The 16524-nt window shown below is 36.8% G+C and overlaps 1 protein-coding gene across 4 annotated transcripts in view; it reads left to right on the top strand.

Annotated features, from left to right (window-relative positions):
* Positions 1-16524, top strand: part of PLEKHG1 (pleckstrin homology and RhoGEF domain containing G1) — a 175076-nt gene that overhangs the window by 79332 nt on the left and 79220 nt on the right. For 3 of the 4 annotated variants that reach the window (XM_071549324.1, XM_071549327.1, XM_071549325.1), the window contains one exon: positions 3422-3496. The exons of the other annotated variant lie outside the window; for it this stretch is intronic. In XM_071549324.1, the coding sequence (XP_071405425.1) occupies positions 3448-3496 (49 nt within the window). In that variant the 5' untranslated portion in view covers positions 3422-3447. The remainder of the gene's footprint in view (positions 1-3421; positions 3497-16524) is intronic. 4 annotated transcript variants of the gene reach the window in all.

Below are 16524 nucleotides of genomic sequence, written 5' to 3'. Positions count from 1 at the left end.
ATATATGGATTTCTGTGCTTTTAAAAGAAATAGTAAAATATGTTCTGTGCCACATTACTGAACCACAGTTTTTAGGTGTAATTTTTGTAATTGACCATGATATGGGAAAATGCTGAAGACTGTCATTTTTGCATCTAGTTGAACTGTTCTGGTACTGCTAACCTCCTGTGTGATTTAGAAAAAGCTAGGAAACAGCAACACGTTTCGGACTGTTTCATTACTGAAAACCATTGCAGGCAGTGACAAGAATATTTGGAAATATTTCTTCCCAGAAAGGGTTGTCAAGCATTGGAACAGGCTGGCCAGAGAAAAGGTGAAGTTATATGCCTTGGAGGTATTTGAAAGATATGTAGAGATAGATGGATAGATAGATGGATAGATAGATGGATAGATAGATGGATAGATAGATGGATAGATAGATGGATAGATAGATGGATAGATAGATGGATAGATAGATGGATAGATAGATGGATAGATAGATGGATAGATAGATAAACAGAGATATGGTTTAGTTGTGGGGTTAGCAGTGTCAGGTTAACAGCTGTGCTTAGTGATCTTAGAGTTCTTTTGCAACCTAAGTAATTCTATGATTCTAAGAGTTTCTAGACAGTGTTCTAAAGATGCACTTTTCTAGGCATAGAGGCTGACTTTCTGTTGTAACTATGTTAAGCCTCCCTAGCTATCATTTATTGTAATGCAGAGCTGCAAAATTGGTAAGTCTGTCGAAAACCATTAGTATTTAAAATTGCCATGGATTATCCAAATGAACTCCTGAAACAGAGTTGTTGTAGCTGTGGCAGGTCTGAACCTGTTCAATGAATACCTTGGTTTGTGTGCAGTAATTGAATGATTCAGGTTTCAAGTTACTATTCCATTATTAAAAATGCTAAGGGTCATTCAACGCCCTTTGGAATCCCACCCAGTTTTGTGGTGGGAATGATAGGTCATGCTCCATAGAGAGTGAAGAGCACAGGAATCCACTAAATTTGGAGAAATGACTGTTGGTGTGTGTCTTACTTGTAGTAGTAATGCTTTCCTGGTGATAAGTTTTGATAACACAAAAATAAGGCAATCATTTCCATAGAAAGTCTGGTAGAAAATGTTGGTCTACTTTAGATAAGAAAAAATTGAACTTAAATAAAAGTCAGGGTAGAGGCAAGGGGAAAGTCTTTTTTTCCTTCCTTATATTTAGCGCCTGTACAAAATGTTAATAAAGAAGCCCCAAATTATTTCCGAGACTACTGTTTTTTATCATGGTCATGTCAGTGAGTAACTACATGAACATTTTTATGGTGATGTTTACTTACATATTTATTTTCATTCTATGCAACTCAAACCAACCAAAACCTGAATACAAATCTGTGGATATCCATGTTTTTCCATTTTAAACATGTAGTTCCCTGAATAAGTGATAGGAAAAGATTTATTTAAAATATAAAAGTTACCGAAAACTTTTTTTGGATTTTGAAATGAATCACAGAAATTAAATACAGTATTTATCGATGTAATTTTTTGGTTCAAATGCATTGTGTGATTAACTAGTTTCTATCAGCTCTACCAGTAAATCAATGGATAACTGTAATTTTACTTATAAACTGGTCCAATGTTCACAGGCAATAGTGCATCACTGAATGCAGAGGATTAGACATGAGCTTGCCAAGTTTTAGAATTGGTTGATGTATTTATTCTAGCCAAGTGTTTAGTGATGATAAATAACTAAATTTGAGTAATCTGTTTGAAGAACCAATTTATTTTATGGTTGTCTTCTGGAAAGTGAGTTCTGTTTTACAGAAGATTTGTAAAGGATTGTGGAGATTGCTAGGTGTTTATAGTTGTTTAAAACCTCTGTTGTGGGCACTGTTATTTGTTCAGTTTGTGGCACTTTCCACCTCTGGTTTATGAACTCATAAACTAAAACCTTCAGGTGGATAAGTGTTATCACTGTTAATTTTAGGGAGTTAAAGATATTTGGCTCATTCACAATCCTCAGTACATATACTGTTGTGTGGCTAAAACATGTATATTAAGGACAAAGTAATTCCTAATTAAGACCTGGTGGATTTTTATCTTAGAGGTGAATTGGCTGATCTAGAAAATCATATGTAGTAGAGTTTCCATCAGCTAAATAGGAATTAATTTCTGCTCTAAGATGTGCTAGTGGTTTGTAGCCTCACATGTGTCAAATAGAAGTTTCTAAGTATTTTAAGTATTTTGAATTAAATATGATGAAGTATACCTGCCCTGTATAACACACCTGAAATACAATTTTGTGACTTAAATGGCTTAAAAAATCCTGGATGTGTCATATAGTTTGATTTTAATGTAAAATCCAGCCTTTTATTGGATGCTAGGGCAGAAACATTTTCATTTTATGTCTGGTGATAGGATTAAAAACAAGCTGTATGAATTTGAAAGCAAAATAATTCAAGAGGAGGAAAGAAAGGCCATTTATTGGAGTTCAGTCTCAGTTCTATTGCAGGGTGATTCAGGAAGATCTCCCATAATTCTGGATATCTTGGTTGTCTGAAATCTGCATGCCAAATCTGATCTTTATAGCATTGTTAGAAACTAGATGATTGAATGAATTCTTCAGGAGTTAAGGTTGTACTGCTTATACTTCCAAGGCTGTGTATAGTGCTGCACATAGCACTGAGCTATGTGAATTGTCGCTGAGGTGAAGTCCCTTCCTCACTTAGCACACAGTCCTCTTCAGGCAGAGAGTTCTCCTCTTTCTGATTTCTCTTTTCTTGATGCATCTTATCTGATTTGAGGCTTTTTTATGTAAGTCCAATGTCAGTCTAGCTGGTGATGGGAAAATAGTCAAAGGTGATAAAATGGAGGATACAAAATCCCAGTCAATATGTGGTAGCCACATGTTGACCATTAGCCAGTACCACAGAGGTTATATAATGTTGCTGTAAGAGCAGATGGGCTCACTGTCTTCTGAGAAGCCTTTTCTTCTCTGCCGTTTGCTGTGATGGAGGAAACATTGGTGGTCTACAATGTAGTAAAGCCTTAACTTCATGGTATTTTATGTTTACTGCAGGCTGATGTAACTCTCTGCATGGTCACTGTGTTGTTGACTTCAGCAGTGTGTGAGTGTAAGCAGCTCTGGCATCCCAGTTCATAGACCTCTCACTAGAAATGTACTGAGGGAGAGAAAATGTACAAGATCAAAGACAGAAGTTCACCAGGTGTAATTAGGGTCCTTATGTGCCTCCTACTTGACAGTATGTCCAGGTGAGAATCTACTGAACAGCATTGCAGTGAATTCCTAGGAGTTTTGTGTGTTTACACTTCTTACATATAAATACAGAAATGCTGAAAATCCATCCTTCACAGAAGCCATGGAGCAAGGGAGTGCCTTACTGAAACACACCGGTTTTCATGAAGAATGCTTTCTTTGCTTTGTGTCCATTAGGTTTTACTAAGCCTGTATCTGAAGAGATGCCAGATAAAACACCAGGTGGTACAGAGTCTGGGCCCAGAAGTGAAGGTCAGTAGTTTTCTTCTATTTTTTGACTACTGAAAAAAAAAGAAAAAAGAATCATTGTGATTTTGTGAAGAACTTTTCAAGTCAAAAAGTGAGTTTCCTTACTGGCCTTAAGTTTAAGGGAGAGCTCAATTAGTATTACATGTGAACATTTCTCTAAATAGCAAGGAATTTTCACTTCTTTCTTTGTAAGTCCTCCATCCCTCTCTAGCTTGTCATCCATGATACTACTAAAATATACATTGAGGGGGAAGGAGCAGTAGACTGTTAGGATTTCAACACTGGAAAAGATGGTTTGTCCCATTTGGATAGAGTTCTTGTTGAATAAGGCCAGCTATTCATATGGAATACTTGAGTCTCACAGATCCAAAGCTGACATTTAAGATGTGGGGTGATTGATAAAAGGAGCAATTGATGATGCATGATTTTCACTAAAATCAGTGGAATCTTGAAATGTGCAGTCAGACCACTTCTTCTTCTCAAAGTCCATTAAGTTCCCAAATTTTTCAGGGAAAATTTATTCTTAGAAAACAATTGCGATCCTACTTGTTTGAGTCCTTCCTCAGAATCACTGCTAGGTGTGTCATTAAAATGTTTTATAGAAATTTGCTATTTCATATGAAGGTTGTTGGGTGTTTCTGACAGAATTGTATCAAAACCTATAGTAGCTCTTGCATGCCCTTGCTTTCTAGATCATTGCTGTCCTCACACAAGGTCTGTATTAATTCAAACGTGTTTTGGTTTGACTAAAGCTTATAGCTGAGGCTGATTTATTCTGTGCCTCGAGACAGATATCTCGAAATTTAGTTTTAAATATTTTTGTGGCTTTTAAACCTCAGTTTAGACATTTGAAAGGCATGGAAGAGCATGCTGCAATGATAATTTCAAGAAGTACATCAATAACAACAAAGAAAGGCATTTCTCTTCACATAAAGGGTATTAAGTTATGCTTAACTGCAGAAGGTTTTTTTGAAATTTACTGTAAATCTTAGCATATGTTACTAGGAGAACTCAACATGAAAGGAGAAGCAATTACAGCTAGTCTTTCAAAGACTGTGTTCTCTCTGATACACGCTGCGTGTCCCGCTTATAAATAAATAGTTATACTAAAAGCACTGTGATGAGTCTGGTTAGAACAAAAGCCTATAGTGAAATATAGCTAATGTTAAGATTATTCTATTAATTATAAGATTATTCTAAGTCTTCATTTTCAAATTGCAGTTATCATTGTATTCTGCTGTGATAAGAGCTCATGAAGTTATTCCAGTAGTTTGTATAAAATATGCTTGCTCAGTTGGTTAGAGCATGATACCAGTAATGCCAAGGTTGCTGACTTGATCGCTGTATGAGTCATTCACTTATGAGTTGGACTCTGTGATCCTTGTGGGTCCCTTCCAACTCAGAATATTCTGAATGATACTGTGTGCTTTAACAAATGCAGTGTTTAGTAAAACAAAATTTGGTTAAATCTGGATGCTTTTTTTTTCAATTGCTCATTTGAAACTAATTTTTAGATGTTAATAAAAGGTGAAATAATGAATAAAAATGAATCTTCACTTAAAGACCTGTTCTTACATATTGATGAAAATGCTCTGCTAGAGATAGAACATGCTAGTGTCTTCTAATGATACTAAATCACTAATGCTGGAAGTTAAAACTTTGTTTTTTCTGTTTTATTGTCATAAATACTTTCAAACATGTTATGATAATGTTTACTGACAAAAATTATTAGATATGCCAGTGACTGCTCTAGCAGAGACTTACAAGATAAACTTCCATAGTTAGTCTGTAATCTTATATATCTCTATTTACTTAGCATTTATACTGTTAACTAGTATGTAGAAATGTTTCACTGGTAAGAGTGAGTCAGAAATGAGAAGTGGTTGTTTAATTTCTCGTGTTTGAAATATCACTGCTTCTCACATGCATAAATGTTTATGTGAACTTTTGCAATTATTTTGAGGCATTTTATCATCTTATTACTGCTTGGGTTTTTTCCAAGGAAATATTCTTAAAATCATTGGTTAAAAGAAAAGAAAAACATAAATTTGTTGTTACAAATTTTTAACAATTAACCTTGTATGTTTATCAGGGTCAAGCTGGGTTGAGCAAAGTGTTGGCAAGTAACTGATTATCTGGAAACTTTTAAGAAGTTGGTGTTTCTTTAACCTATCAGTTCCCCTCCCTGCCCCTCACCCAGTGACCCACTGCTCCATATACTCCAGTGAGGCCATGAAGCACACAGAAGCAGACAATTGAGAAAGGAGTTTCCTGTAATTAAGTTACTGTAACTTAGTCCTTGACTCGAGGGTCCCCAGTGGGTGGGCAGACTATTTGCTTTTCTGCCACCTCTTCTGTCAAACCTTTTAAAGTCAACAGTTACATTTATAAATGTCACTGCTTGCTTTGTGCTACCAGGAGAAAAAAACCCAGGACCTGGAGATTTGGTTGTTGCAAAGATGGAAGTGCGTGTATATCACACAGGGAAAAATATTTTTCAAGAAGCTTGTGTAGCTATCAAGGAGTGTTAGACAAACAAATTAAAACAAAAAACTCCTACCACAATCCACGTATAACTATTTCTTAACTGTTTTCCTTCAGCAAAGCTATTATATTCTATTTACAATGGATACATTTAGAACAATGTACTATGTCAATACCAGGAAGTGGACTGAGTGTATTTCTGTTTTAGCTTGCAAAGGAATTAGCATTTGTTCTGCCTGTGTTTGCTGAAAAGTAACTCTTAAACTTCTACTATAGTTAACCGTTGGAAATTAGGCTGTGACAGGAGTACCCCACCCACTGCACAAATTCCTCCTCTCACTTGCAGAGAGGCCGCTGTGGTTCACTGTGGCTGCTCATTATGGTGTCTGATGTTGGGCAGTTGCTCGTTTGCAAACATTTAGGGGAGCAATTCTAGATTTTTTTTTCCATTACAAATTATCTATATTATAGGATTAAACCAACATTTGTATATCTTAATTAAATTTTGATGTTGATGAGTATTTTTCATAAAACACAAGTGTTTCATCCTGTGGATAACTGATTAATTTTTCTTGCCATGATACCTATGAACAGCTGTTCATAATATAGGTTGTGTTCAAAGAAACCAGAGGAAGTCTGCCTTAGTATCCATTTGTTAGACTCCCAGACTCAAAGTTTTTGGGATATCAGTCAAGTGCTACCTTAGCAGTAGCTTTATGCAAAACACTTTGAAAAGATGTATGGATGTGGGAACTTTAATAGGTTTCTCCAATCAACTTAGCTACTTCTTTTTCTGTGCATTAAGAAGTAGGCATAGTTGAAGAAGATGTGAGGAAGTCAAACTGCCACAAACTCTTCCTTTCCCTCTTCCTACACCATCTTTTTTAAGCAAGACGCGAGATTTCCCACAGCTGGAGCCTCTGTTACTGACTTCGTGGTTCACACTTGCATCCTAAAGGAAACAAATGTTACACCTGGACTCTATAAACAGCCACTGACAAATCCCTGTGGACAACAAGGTTATGTCATTGTAAAATATCCTATAGTAACAAGCAGTGGTTTTCCTTGCATTGTGTACCTGATGGCACTAGTGGGAGCCTACCAGCTGTTTCTGTTGCTGTTCGTGATAAGAGTCATTCGGTTTTGTAACTCCTCTGACTTTGTTGTGTGCTATTTCTGCTGTAATATGTAGCACTGCACAGAAAAAACATGCAAGTGTAGCCCAATTGATCATACGCTTCAAATGCAGTGAAAAAAATAGAATGAGTATTTTCTACCTCCAAATTTTGGGAAGGCTGATTCTTTCATGGCAGGAAAGCACGGGTATGGTAATTTAGGATAGTAAATGCTGTATGCTGCATTTTGCCAGTGCAGTGTGGGCTTTCAATGTGTTCTGTTTATGGAGAAAGCTGTTACACTTTATTATTACTACATATCTTTTAAGGAAACACAAAAATAGATGGGAAATGAAGCATCTTATCTAAAGCTTTTTCAGATCTTATGTGTATATGAAGTCATAGACAACTATGGTAATAGTGCACTCATAGGCTTAATGGTACATTGCTGAGCTGAGGCGGACACAAAAACATCTGTGTGCTTACAGTAGGTGGGTGAGGTGGGTGATAAAAAGTCTTGGCTATTTATGCAGAATGTGGTCAGTGTTGTAGACTTCTCTGCCAAAGGATGTTGTGAATGTAAAAAACATCATGAGCTGAAGGGGAGACCAGAGAAGACAGCTCCAAATGAAAGACCCACTGTGAACCTAGGAAATACCTTTAACTGAAAATTGTTGGAAGCTAGAAGAATGCTGGGGAACACATAGTACATGCTTGTTGTAGTCTCACTGTTCCCAGTAATATAATCTTCCTGTGCCAGGTTTTTATTCCTTGCTTACTATTCATAGCCTCATTTTGCAGCAGCTTTTAATCCCCTCTAAAATCATATTTTGATGGAGGAGGAAGTGTCTGTATGAAGACAATATCTGAAATTCTTAACCCTAGAGTTTATAAAAGGAGGTGGTGAAGCCAAAGTGGATTTGAAATCTGATTTGAAATGTGAGAAATTGGAAGTGGAAGAGTGATGAAACTGGATATTCTGTTTCTGAGTCCTCACTAAATTGTTGGCCTCCCTCTGCACACTCTGAGAGGGTGGCACAACTTTCTTTGAAAAACTGGTTGTAGGCTCTTGTCCTAACAAATAATGACTCCTGTTGTAACTTCCTTGAAATTTGGGCTAGCTCCAGTCTGCTGAAGTTGAGTACTAGCAACAGCTGAAGCAACTTGCTTTGCTGCAGCTGGACTGCTTGTAGCCCTGTGCTGTGCACTATCATATTCTCTGATAGTGCATGATACATCAAACTACAACATTGAATTAACTGACTATTTTCCTGAAAGCATTTTGGTGAATTTCCTTTGTCATTGAGCTACACTAGTTGGGTCCCACTTTCTTTCTCAGTTGCCAACAGGCTGTAAACTGGATGGGCTTCTAAAATTCCTCAGCTCAGTGAAGAAGAGAAGGAAGTGGTGACTCTCTTGATCTAGGGCAGTGAAGGGTGGTGAAAGGTAGACTGTTCTGAACACTGTGAAATATTTGGGTATAGTAAAGCCTACTCCTCATCAGAAGTGAAGGTGAAATTGCTGTAATGTAATGGTGGTTAAGTCACTGATTACAGAGTTTGGGTTATTAATGGGTAGAATAACTTACTCTTTAAATGCCAAGCACTTTCCCTGATGTCCTGGCTGGCTGATATCCTGCTAAAGATCAGTGTTCCAGTCATCAGTGAAGTATAGAAAGCTTATGTGGCCTGAACTGCTTAAACCTGAGGTCTGGAAAATTATGGAGAGGGGTTTTTTTAATGTCAGTCATCCCATTTTTAAAGAATTACTTTTGCTTTTCTGTTTAAATGGTAATTAATTCTTAGTTCTCAAGCAATTAGAAGTATAGCACTTGAGTTTGATGCATTTTTTGCTTTTATATCAATAAATTGTAAGATATAAAATTGTGTATTAAGTTTTATACATAATGCGTACATATAAAATATGAGTAGTGAAAAATAGGGAGACTAAATGTAGCTTACATGAAGTAATCAAATGTGATGTATCTTGATGAAAAATAGCTAGTTTTTTTAAAGCCCTTCTGAATCCTAATGGTCTTCATTCATTTCTAAATTCATGTTCCAGACTGAGAGAAATCTAAAACAATCCAAACGTTCCTGGAGGAGTAAAGGTTCCTTGTTAAAGAAAAGAAAGAAGTGGTATACTAATACCTAGTGTAAAAATTTGTCTTGGTCAGACGCTATTTATAAGTAGTTGAAGATGACCATCTCTGAATTATAAGCTTTTTAAAAATTACTTACATTTAAACTGAAAATTGTAATTTGATCATCAGCCTGAGTTTGCTTGTCCATAGCTTGTTTATCCCAAGTAAAATATTGCCAGTGGAATTTTTTGCTATATGATTCTCAGCTTTATCATGTGAACATGAGAAACAACCACACCCCCAATTGCTCCACAGAGTCTCAAAGTAAAACACTGCAATGCCATAAAGGTCTTCCCAGTGTCTGCCTTTCTGATTGGAATATCAGTTTTAGTGGTCTATTTGCTTTGCTCGGAATTGGCTGTGGAGGCAGACAGCAAATGCAAAGGGATCTGAGAGATGTGATCTGCATGGAGAAGCAAGGTAGGGAGCACCCAGCACCCTCTCTCCTCCCCTGGTCCTGCCCAGCTTTCTTCTAAGGATGGCTCAACCTTAGTGCTCCTTGATGGCATTGAAGGGAGGAACATTTCCCTTTGTGGTTGGTATCCATCAGGAATGATAAAATGTCTAATTATTGAATTTATTATTTATTTTGATCTTAGCTGTGTATATAAAATACTTGAAAGAATATGATTGATTGAATATTCCTTCATAAATGGCATTGTTTGTTTTTGTCTCGTGATTAGCATCTGCTGGGATTACCATCTTAGAAATGTGCTGCTGATCCTAAAAAAGCAGTTACAGGTTTAGATTCTTTCTGTCTGTTTAAAAATAATTTGAGTACCATAATAGTTCGTGGAGAAGGCCTCAACCAGAGGTTACACTCTGTAATACTGCAGTCTTAGCTGTGTGTGACCTGAAGTTAAAATATAAAAGTACTATTCTGTAAGTACAAATGTTAGCAATGCTCTCTGCATTTGCTCTTTCTTGGTCGGGAATGATAACCATTGCTTCTCTTGAGATTTTTTTTATGGGAAGACAGTCACCAAAGAGAACAGTTACTGTTGTTAAAGCAACTACCATATGTTAAATTGCTGTTCTGCTGTACTTAGAACAGCCTAAAAAGACACAGTTGTTATGAAAATCATGATAGAAGTTATGATTTAAAGTAGGATCCTTTGCCAGTTGCATCATGAGTTTGAGGGGTAGGAGTTTTTGTTGTTTTGAGGTGTGTTATGGAATCATATATTCCATGTTGTTGTATGGAAACACATTGCAGTTTACTGCCAACTGCACAGTGTTAATATACAGAAAATAAGCAATAGTAACAGTTAGTCTTTCTGTCAGTGTTAATATTGGATTTTACTTGCACTAATAGCATGTAAAATACATTAGAGTACTGTAAAGTCAACAGTTTCTTAAATAGAAATCATCTTTCATCCCAACAACTGTGCTTTTCTTTGCTTTTGAAATTTCCACCATCTAGTGACATGCCAGAACTCTGTTTTCAGATTCATTGATTTCACCTCCTACCCAGCCATATTTCTTCCAAAGCAAATTTAAGGACATCGAAGGGTAAGAGGCAAAAATGGATTACTTGCTACTAGTTAAAGCGAGCTGCACGTCTTAAGATAAATGAGGTTGTCAAGGTTACATTCTTCATCTTGGGCTGACCTCATCCTTAAAACCAAGAAATCCAAAGTAGTAAAAATAAAGATACAAAGTAATTTCACCCCTTGAGCTGCAGCATTACAGGTACCTCCCAATTACTTATCACTTGATTCTGAAGAAATTTGATAGGTACTGTTTAGTTAGCAAATGTAAGCCTGCTAATAGCAAGTATGGCCATTTTCTTTGTTGTTTAGTTACTCAATTATATATCTAGCAATAATTTCAAAATATGCCATTGATATCAGAAGTGGTCTGACAGGCCTCAATATATCCTAAATTTAAATTTGAGAAATTAATAATTACAGAGGAAAGCTTAGTTATTAGGTTTTCCTTTTTTAATTGGCTCCCTGTAGTTTTATTTAGCTTTAAAAAGGGGCAAAATGCTGCTTGCTGATAAACTAGATGGGAATGTGGCTTTGATGTTTTATGAGCAATGAAAAAATTAATAGAAACCTTTTATGTGTTTTGGAGCAATATATCAAACTCCTAAAGTCAGCTTCTTGAAGACTCAGCAAGCTGAGGAGAGCAGAAGGGGAAGGGGAGGAAAGGTGGGAAGCTGCTTCTGTTGCATTGTGTCCGTTAGTGGTGCAGGCAAAAGAGCCTTGGAGGGGTTGGATTTAGCACACAGGAGAATTTATTATTATTTTACAGCCACATTAGGTTCTGGTCATCTCTTTGGTCAGAACATGCTGTAAAACCAATCATGCAGTTCAAGGCATTAAAAGTTACCAAATGCTTTGAAAAAAACCTCAAAACACCTGTTCTTGGTTGTAGGCTTTGTGAAGTAGGTCTTAATATTAATTCCCTTAGACACATCTTGACAGTGGTTTCTGCAACATATATTTTGTAGAATAATTAAAAATGGTCCCAACTTCTAGGTGCAATAAACCATTTTTTCCCATATGCACACAATGTAGTCTGTGCTTGAAATGATGAAAGGACCAAAACATTGTTTAAGGTGATAGGAGTTTGATTATAACCTCTCCTAGCCAATCTGGACTTTTATGGTTCAGGAAAGCCAGGCAATCCAAGTTATTTGGGTTCTGTTATGTCTAGTTTCTATTGAGATAATTACAAACCATATGCTTCCTCTAAATGTCTGTTTATTGGGAAGGGTAGTTATCAGTTTATGTATTTGTACTTTTCACTGTGTAAAAATTTCATGTTCATGGTCAAATCTTATCTCCTGAAAGGGTGTATCTCTCACAATGGAAAACAGTATTTGAAGAATCAAGTTGTGTATGAAGCTAATTGTTAGGGAATTTTGCCAGTGTCTGGCCAAGAGATGGTTCTGTCTGGTCATGTCCCTATTTCTAAAGATGGGATGTCCTGGGTTTTTTTCTGTATGAATACAGTTGGTAGGCAAAAGGAAATCCTTTAGGAAGATATGATTCTGCTATGACTCTCCCAGAAAGAAAATGGCTGCATTCAAGTTTTGACCCCAGTTAGGATCCCTACCCAGTGAGAGTCTTGGTATTAGATCCCAGTTCTGGGAGTTCTGTACTCACTCAAAATTAGATACAAAGAGAGCCTTCTTGAGACTATAAATATGATATGTATAAATGGAACTTTTCTCTTGTGTCTCATGTCTTTAGAGATTTTTTTTTTCCACAACTGAGTAGTAGTAGAACATTATTTTTATTTAAAGACTCCAAAGTTTTTGAAATCATAGGCTTTTCATTTTCAAAAGAGTGGCAGTATTATCTAGAGGCACTGGTCTATTCTTATAAGTATTTGGCACTCAAGTAGGAAATTGAAGGACCGCCAAAGTTGCCCTCCTCAACCTGACCACACAAGTATTTTGTGACCTGCTAAAACAGGCAGAATATTTAAAGACCTGTTCCACTGACAGCTGGTAGCTAGGAAATCCTTCCATGTGACAGAAAGAGGACTTTCTTGAGTGTGAAGTCTATCATGAACTAGTTGCTCACTCATCTCCTCAGAAATATTGATGAAGAACATCCTAATATTATTTTAAATCCATATTCGTTAAGGTAATGCGTTCAGTTCTTTCAAGGATTGAACCTGCATCTCCTTATATACCTGGCCCCCACTTCATGAGACTGATGTTAACTGAGCCCTGTGCTACAAGCCTGGAAGGAGAGGGGTTCTTTTAATGGTAATCAGTGGGTTCAAGGAGCTACATGCTTGAGTTGTGTTGCAGGACTGAGGTTTTAGTTTACATCTTGAAATGGTAATTTTGGGATCTACCAATAAAATCACTTGATGAGTTGCGTATTTCTTGTCAGTGTTGTGCATTTAATGAAGTGCTCAGAAATATTTGATATGTTTCATAAGAGAATTTCTGAAGGAAAATAGTGCCTGCATTTGATATGGTGAAGAATGCTGTTGCGAACTTGAGTTCTTGTGTTTGTCACATTTCTTCAGCTCTTATTGCAAGATCCAACTACAATCAGGGTAGCAGGGACTGATGGCCTTCAAACAGGTCTTATGTTTATGACCAATGTTTTCTAACAACAGAGCTCATCTGCACTTCAAGGCTGTCAGTTTGCCAGTGTACTGGGAGTACTGTTTTTTCGGCCAACACTCAAAGCTAAAGGGCTCAAGATGATATGACAAGCTTCACTTGATTTGGAGAAGCAGCAATGGGAACTCCCAGTGCTTTATGCTTCTGGGGAAATTGCTCTGTACGCTGCTTCCAGAAACTTGTATGTTGGCTCTAGCTTTCTCACTGAGAACAATTGATTCTAGATACAGCTGTGCTGCTGCAATCTTTTATTGTGAATGAAACTTTTGCATTATATATATGGATGCTGTGCATTTATCACAGACCGTGACTTCCTTATCACTTCAGGCCTGGCTGGAATCCATATTATTAATACAGCAGCTCCAGTCCATTTTGCCACACATCTTTCAGACAGATGGAGAAATGAGGATGTGAATCAGATCATGCCCTTGGAGTAGTTCTGCGATTTAAATCCAACTGTCCCATCATGTTCCTGTGCCTTGTGCTATACTGAGCTCTTCTGGCCACCAGGGTGGAATGGTACAACCCTATCGAAGCTGGCTTTGGCCCCAGCTGGGGCTGTGTGTTTGTAGTCAGGGTGCAGGAGAGTGAGCCAAACCCACTAGAATTATCATGCATTTTGAAGTGCTGAGGCCTCCTTTTCATGAACAGTCCAAAGACAGTGGTTAAAACTTTGTTTGAATAGCAGGTAAACTATTTCTCCCTGTGCTCTCCCCAGGTTTGTTGCTTTTGACTATTGCTTTGTTTCATGAGCCCTGCTGGGGAGGACCCGAGTCAGCTTTTTACATTCTCTTGGTGTTTAAGGGTAAACTGTTTTTAAATAAAAAAATATTCTTTGTTTTCTTCTGGGTTTTATTCCTTGTATTTTTCACTTATTCTTGTGAATGCTGAGACTGTATTTATATTTTCACATTTTTTGGAAGACAGCTGGCTATCAGTCAGGGAATTACTGCTGTGACTGAAGTGTACAATACCCAAAACCAGGTTTTCACTTATCTATTGTGGGAAAATGCCTCCGCATTGTTGTCACTATTGAATACAGACAAATAACTGCCATTTATTAAATTGTCAAAGTTTATAGACATATTTACTTTACAGCTACTTTTATAAGTTACCCACACTCCTCTCTGCATGTGAATAAAAGAGCTGGAAAGGCCACACGGATAATGTCATACCAGGAAATCTTTAATGTAAAATACAGAGAACATGAGAAGGAGGAGGGAAGCTTGGAGGGGGCAGGAGAAATCACATTGAAGATAATGTATAAAGGGGAAAAATACTGCTTTTCTTCTGTGCCTTTTTTTTAATTTTGAATTTAAAGATAAGAAATACTAGATATGTTGCCTTTGACATAAGCCAACAGACGTGTTTGTAAGCTCCATGAAATGCAAGAAGGCTTCCTGGTTCCATATTTGAGCCTCTATAATTCTTTTAAAATTGAATGTGTATTAAAAAGACAGGTGAAAAAATCACAGAAAACTAACAAAGCAAACAAACAAAATCCAAAACCCCCTGAATCCTGCAGAGCTGAAAATACTGCCTGTTGACCGGGCTAGATCCTCCTTAATCTTCTTCTGCCAAGTCAGACATTCTGGCAAGCTTCCTGAAGTCTGGATGTATTCAAGTACTGTATTTGGCTGACTTAGTTTGTTACTTAGTAAAGATACGTGAAAATCCCAGTTCAAACATTTCAGCCTGTAGTTGTTTTTACAATCTGTCAAGAAGTGCAACTAATTGATATTTCACTTTCTGCATTCAATATAATTTTTCTACCAGGATATATGTATTTGGAATTAAGTTTTCCACTTAAATGTCAAGTTCTGCTACTATATATTTTGTCTGAAGTACTTCATAGTTTTACAGAATATGTACTCTTTTCCACTCAAGGATGTATAGTAACTTTTGGTAAGTCACTAACTTTTTCCCACCTTTTTTCAAATTAACATCTTCCAAATCTTGGCTTCAAGTGTTTAATGTGGCTTTAATACACAGTCTGTCACTGCAGAGATGTCTTCTTCATTGTCTTAATTTGGAGTATATGAAGAACTGCAAAACCATTATGTATGAGATTTTCTGTACTTGAATGGAATTATTTGAATACCTTGAATCCTTTTGTTCCTTGTATAAAGCTAAAATTTAAAATGATAAAAGTAAAACTAATCAAAATGATATGGTTTTGTTTGTATATGCTAATTGATCTTTCTTCCAAGTCCAATGCTGATTTCTGTTTCCACAGCAATAGGTAATACAAGTATTATCTATTGGATTTGGTGCATGAAGAAAAGTGGGGATTTTTGTTTTCAAATGTGTACTGTTTTAGCTGAGGAAAATATGTGAATTTCCTAACAGAAAGAATAAACACCAACTTTGCACCTGTTGGAGAGATGTCTGGAAGTTTCTAAAGCCTGGAAGTACCTGCAGTAGGTGTGTGAGCCCATCCCCTGCAAAACGTGGTCTTTGGAAGCTGAATACCTGAATTGCAAAGGTTTTGCTTCTGATGTATCATACTGTTTAGAAAGAGATTTAGTCTTTAAAGCAAGAACTTACATTGCAGAATCAACCCTGAAAAAGAGATTTTTATCCGTCATTATGCCATCAATTCAGTCCTGTTTCTAGACTGAACATGCCTGTGTGTTTAGCTTCTACCATTAAACTTTTGTTTGAAGAAATGGTTGTCACCCTCAGACAGGTACTTATTGACTGTGTAAATTGAACAGATCGAGCTGCTTTTGCCTGCTGGTATAATGTAGGGTTTCTCACAGCATATGTATCTCATGCCTTTTTTTGAGGTCTTTACAATTCTTAGGTGTTGTTTTTCAGGTGTAAGAGCTAGAGCTTCACTGTATTCAAATCCTGCACATCATCTTATTTGTCTAGAAGTAGACATTGTTTCCCTATTCCCATTTGATTAAGATGCTTAGGATTATTTGTAAATAGGGGAATACCAGCCTCCCAACTATTTAGAATTAAACTGCACAGGCAGAAACTTGATGAAATACTGCTCTGTTGCTAAAATAACTTGAAACACTTTGTAAGAAAGGTACTGTCTCATTAGCAGACTACACAATGTTAAACTTAGAGACATAAATAAGCCAAAAGTTGATTTTCTTTATTCCACTTGGAATAGCAGTCCTTGTAATTGATGCAGATGTCAGGAATTCTTTTCTGCTGACACAGAATAAAGGCTAATCCA

The sequence above is a fragment of the Pithys albifrons genome, chromosome 2, assembly GCF_047495875.1.
Source record: "Pithys albifrons albifrons isolate INPA30051 chromosome 2, PitAlb_v1, whole genome shotgun sequence".
Taxonomy (NCBI): domain Eukaryota; kingdom Metazoa; phylum Chordata; class Aves; order Passeriformes; family Thamnophilidae; genus Pithys; species Pithys albifrons.
The sequence above is the reverse complement of the archived record's forward strand: the minus strand, read 5'-3'. Positions and strand labels throughout refer to the sequence as shown.